General features: G+C 43.0%; 1 protein-coding gene across 9 annotated transcripts in view; it reads right to left on the bottom strand.

The window, feature by feature from the left end:
* The window catches only part of pard3ab (par-3 family cell polarity regulator alpha, b), a 351,497-nt gene that overhangs the window by 90,751 nt on the left and 255,349 nt on the right, over positions 1 to 5,397 (bottom strand). For 7 of the 9 annotated variants that reach the window (XM_032532544.1, XM_032532550.1, XM_032532547.1 and 4 more), the window contains one exon: positions 5,142 to 5,186. The exons of the other annotated variants lie outside the window; for them this stretch is intronic. In XM_032532544.1, the coding sequence (XP_032388435.1) occupies positions 5,142 to 5,186 (45 nt within the window). The remainder of the gene's footprint in view (positions 1 to 5,141; positions 5,187 to 5,397) is intronic. 9 annotated transcript variants of the gene reach the window in all.

Genomic DNA, 5,397 nt, shown 5'->3' with positions numbered 1-5,397 from the left:
AAATACAATTATGAACCTGAAAATGAGCAGAATATGAGCTGAGCTTTTTGGATTTCTTTTTTGACATAAAACAGTAAATTGTAAATAATCCGATATGGGAACACAGCTCACACCCAGTGTTTGACAGACATTTAAAAAGACAGATAAAAAGGATTATTTCTATCTGGCAACCAGTCAGTCAGATGAGAGTAATCAGTGTCAGCGTGTTTGGACAGAGTGATACTCCTGCTTGTGTGCAGATCCACATGATCCCACAACAAACAGAGCCAGAGGTGGAAAGACTACACAAAATGTACTACTCGAGTGAAACTCTATTATTACTTTGATGAACTTTGACTAAAGTACAGGTAAATTTAGCAGTACAAAAAATCTACTCAAGTAAAAGTTACATGTAGCTCATTTCAAATTTACTTTTTAACAGAGTGGGGGGGTACACTTTTTATATTTATACTTATTTAATACATTATTCATATGTTTTATACTTATTTAATATCGTATTCATAATTTTCATACTATTTAATATCTTATTCATACTTATTAAATTAAATCAGTCTTTTTGGATCTGAAAAGGCACAGAGCAGCTTTGGATTCAAGATTGTTTGATATGAAACAACGCTAAAGCTTTTCTTTCTACTCTGTAACAAATGGGATTGAAATGTAGCAAAGTACAATACATATCTTACCGATACATACTGAAGTAAAAGTACAGAAAAAACTACTTTAAAGGGGCGCTTTGCAGTTTTGGCCATTTCTTCGCTGTTTTCACTCTTTTTGCTGGCAGGTTTCTCTATAGAGCCCCCCCTACAGGTTTCTCTATAGAGCCCCCCCTACAGGTTTCTCTATAGAGCCCCCCTACAGGTTTCTCTATAGAGCCGCCCCTACAGGTTTCTCTATATAGCCGCCCATACAGGTTTCTCTATAGAGCCCCCCTACAGGTTTCTCTATAGAGCCCCCTACAGGTTTCTCTATAGAGCCCCCCCTACAGGTTTCTCTATAGAGCCCCCCCTACAGGTTTCTCTATAGAGCCCCCCTACAGGTTTCTCTATAGAGCCCCCCCTCCAGGTTTCTCATATTAGCCGCCCATACAGGTTTCTCTATAGGCCCCCCCAACAGGTTTCTCTATATAGAGCCCCCCTACAAGTTCTCCTAATAAGCCCCCCATAAAGGTTTCTCTATAGAGCCCCCCTCTACAGGTTTCTCTATATAGAGCCCCCTACAAGTTTCTCCATAGAAGCAGCCCCCCACAGGTTTCTCTATATAGAGTCCCCCCCTACCGGTTTTCTCTATATAGAGCCCCCCTACAGGTTCTCTATATGAGCCCCCCATAAGGTTTCTTCTATAGAGTCCCCCTACAGGTTTCTCTATAGAGCCCCCTACAGGTTTCTCTATAGAGCCCCCTACATGTTACTCTATTTCTCTGTTTCTCCTACAACACTTTCCGAGCTTTCTGTTTCTTTTTTCCCGGCTCAGTCATGACGATAGTGTGAAAAACTCCATCGCTACCTTGCTATCCGGTTCCTGACTGGGGGGTGTACCTGAGCAGTGGCGTGCAGCAGTGGCCAGACCTGATATTACCCGGTTCTTCCTGACGCTGAGGCCGGACGAAAAGTTGCAAGTGTGTTTTTTCCACTCACAGGCGCTAGGGGGGAGCGAGACGACCACCACTTCAATCGTAAAAGTCATGCAACCATTCCAATGACTCCAAAGACGTAAATTAAGCTACAGAAACGGCGTAGTTCCCCTTTAAAAGTAAAGTGTTAAGTGAACTGAAGTGGAGATCCCTCAACGGGATTCATGATGAACTAAAGAAAAGGTCTGCATGGAAATCTGGACACTGCCAACAGTCCTGCTTTTGTCCTCCATCGCTGGAGTGTCCTCGTCCACCATGTGGCAGCGGCCTGTGTCAATAATCCCGTCAGCCAATCACAGCTCAGGGGATGAAGGCTACTATATCCCATCTCTCAGAGCTGTCAGTCTTTGGATTCAGCAGGACGGGTGGGTTTGGGCTTCGGCAAACACACCGTGGATCATTTGTACTTACTGGGGAGTTGGGATTTTTAAACACCAGAGGGCCGCGAAGGGAAAATAAACCCCAGACACTTAAACCAAAACAGGAAGTAGTCTTTTAGCCCTCAGCATTAGGGAACTTCAATTGAATTCCACTGGAAAATACCTTCTTTTCTCATAACTGTCCCACTAAATATGGACCTGAAAAACAATTACAACCAGTAACTGTGCCCTCGAAATTGGTCTCTGTCCACCCCCCCCCCCCCTCTCTCTCTCTCTCTCCCTCCTGTGAAATGAAGCTGCCTTCAAGTGCGGTTGGAATCGTCAAGGTTCTATAAACAATTTTAAAGAAAAATTAGTTGTGAAATACATGATTTGTTGGTGGTGGGGTGGGGGTGGTGTGGTGGGGGGGTGTGGGGCGGGGGGGGGTGGGGGTGTTAAGAACACAACAGGACGTCACAAAAATAGGTTGTTTCATTTGAACTTTTCCGAGTCTCAATGCTACCGTACGGCTGACTCATTCGTCTCCTCTATTCGGTATTATACACTTTCCAAAATATGTAAAATACAATCTGATCCTTACTGACTCATAATATCATAACACGACGGAAAGTTGGAAACAATCTTCTGTCCATCTCACGGCTGCCCACACACTGTTTAAAAGGTTCCAACAAAAGTATTAAAATACTGATCAAAGTATCCATCTGTGCTGTTCCTCAACACCTCTTTCACACCTCTTGCTTCACTTTTCCCTGTGTTTCTGTCTTCACACTTTTATTTAGTACGAGTTCACATCCGTACCTGCAAAATAGTACCGAGACAGCTTCTCTTTTACACTCTAAGGCTCTCATCGCTCTCTTTCTCCCTCTCTACGTGTCTTCCAAAAACAGGACCCGTGTCTCTGGTCCAAGTCGCTGATATCAGAGCAGGCCTTCTATTCAGCCGAGCCAACGGTGAAAATGCACAAGACTTGACAATGACAGATGACTTGCTGTCAGCCCGCTGCCTTAACCAAGGACAGAGTGCTTCTTCTGCAGTCCCTCACCCGACGCACACACACGCACACACACTCGAAACAATTAGTGCATCTGAGGAAAAAGGGAGCAAATCAAATCTGTAGTCACCCGACTGCTTTCACAACCATGTTCGCCAGCGACCTTAAACTGCAGCGGGACTGCAAGTCTTCACTCTCCAGTCTGACAAATGTGTCTTGTCAGATGCGAGCAAAACACCAAACACAGGGACCCCCCCCCCACACACACACACACACACACACACACACACGCATAAAGAGCAGAAGATAAACCTTCTGAAACATTTATCTGCATGGTAGCCACTGAATTTGCATTTGTAGATCGATATGTGCAATTTAATGTCCGCCATTGTTGTTCCTGTTCCAATTTGTGTCACGTCCTGCACCAGTTATGGATCAATATGTTCTACAAAGCCACAGAGGCAGGTTGCAGTTAGAGTTCTTGGCCCAGAAATCTTTTCTTAGTGTTAGCTTTTTAACGTCTCATCACATACACAAACACCTATCCTGTTTGACTCTTAAAATCCAAAGAGTGAAGGAAGAAGACATGGACATGAGATGACATGAAGGGCCTGGGACAGAGGGGTTTAAATTGGTTTTATACCCAACTGAACATGAAAACTGATGGAGTACAGTTACGTTTGCTTCTTACTATCTATCTTATTATCTATATGTAAAACATGTGCTGGGGACGACCACTAAACTCGAGATCTCCAGTTTGAAAGTCAAGATGTTTTTTTTTTTTTCCTCCATGAAAGTCTTCGTTATTGTGTTTGTCCCAGGACATGCTTTTAAAAGTTTTTGTTGCTTTTTCCAGATGACCTTCTTGCTTTGTTGACCTTTTTGTCGTTTTTTTCCCCCGAAGTTAAAATTTTGTTTTTCTTTTTGACATTTATTTCTCTACATCTTGTTTTTTTTCTTTACTCATTTGGACTGCTGTCCCCGAAGCATTTGCCTACGCCACGGACCGGCTCAGGACTACCTACGTTTTGTTTAGTAACTTTATGATATTATAAGCCTACCTTTATATGCTGCAGTTATAATTTGCTTAAAGATGTTTTCTGTAATTGCTAACCACCTTTAAACCAGTTATCTTGGTAAAGCATAATGTTTATATCCACAGCAGTAATTCTATGAGTAGAACATATTCCTGCCATCCACTCAACTCTGCTGCACAGAGTTCTCTATACAACACTTTTTCTCTTTGATGCTACTCGATGTTAAGTTACTGTCAATGTCACATGCAAAGGTGTTTCCAATTTAAAAACCTTTAAGCAGCCTATAGGACACGCAAAATCTCCCCCTTTCCTAGTATGCTTTTCATTTGATACACCTGCAAGTTGTTGCAATGTATTGATAGCAGTATAACATCACATAAAAGATCAGAAAGGAAGAAACAAATCTGAAAATAATCGTGAATGTAAAAGTGCATTTCTCAGAGCAGTGGAGTGATGAGAGGAGACTATGGTTGGACATCGTTTCCAATCCCGTTTCTTACTCTCAGTTCTGTTTCTTATTGATTCTTGATTCCGATCTTTGAGTGGTGAAGATGAAACGGGTCACCTTTTACAGATAAGAGGGGAATTTAGTTTTGATTCAATGGCGGTTTGTAGTTTTACTGGGCTTTTTCGATGTGAAAAAAAAGCCACATATTAGAGCGCCGCTTACTCCATGGCTGTAACACAACAAGCACCCGGACGCTAAATTTGGAACTGATGTTTGTATTCAAAACCCAAAAAATGATTCCAAGTTGGAACCAGTTCTTGATGCCCAATTGTATAAACTGTGGAAATGTACATTATACAGAATGGGCGATAAGAGCCATCATAGTGCAGGTCATTTCCCTCCTTTGCCTGATGAATTGCGGTGCTTAAGTCGGAACATGCTAAATGTGACGGGACCGTAAAACGTAATGTGGTATAAGATCATAAAACAGCATTACTTTCGGTGCAAATCAGGACTCCTGGGGGGCTTTTAAGTCAAAATAAATGTCAAACACAACGTATAGCCGTCAGTCCCAGGCCTTGGATATGCACCTGGAGAGGAAAAGGTGATGGAGGCGAAGGTAAAGTATTCCATTCTACCTTTCAGCGGTCCTTACCTGTGTTGGTGTCGGCACGAGGGGTGAGGTTAATCTCGTCGGCTACTGTTAAAGGAAGGGGGGCAGGACAGAGGGGAGGGGGTACAAACATTTGAGGGTTCAGTTAGTGCAAATGACATTCCACATGCAACATCCAGGTAGCGCTGCAAACATCTAAAACGGCTTCATCTCAATTAGGATCGGACTTCATGCGAGACAAGGAGGTGGTGGTGGGGGGGTGGTGGTGGGGGGGGAAATGAAAAGAGGGCTTGAGGAT

The sequence above is a fragment of the Etheostoma spectabile genome, chromosome 12 (genome assembly GCF_008692095.1).
Source record: "Etheostoma spectabile isolate EspeVRDwgs_2016 chromosome 12, UIUC_Espe_1.0, whole genome shotgun sequence".
Taxonomy (NCBI): domain Eukaryota; kingdom Metazoa; phylum Chordata; class Actinopteri; order Perciformes; family Percidae; genus Etheostoma; species Etheostoma spectabile.
Note: the sequence above shows the minus strand (reverse complement) of the source record. Positions and strands in the feature narration are given on the sequence as shown.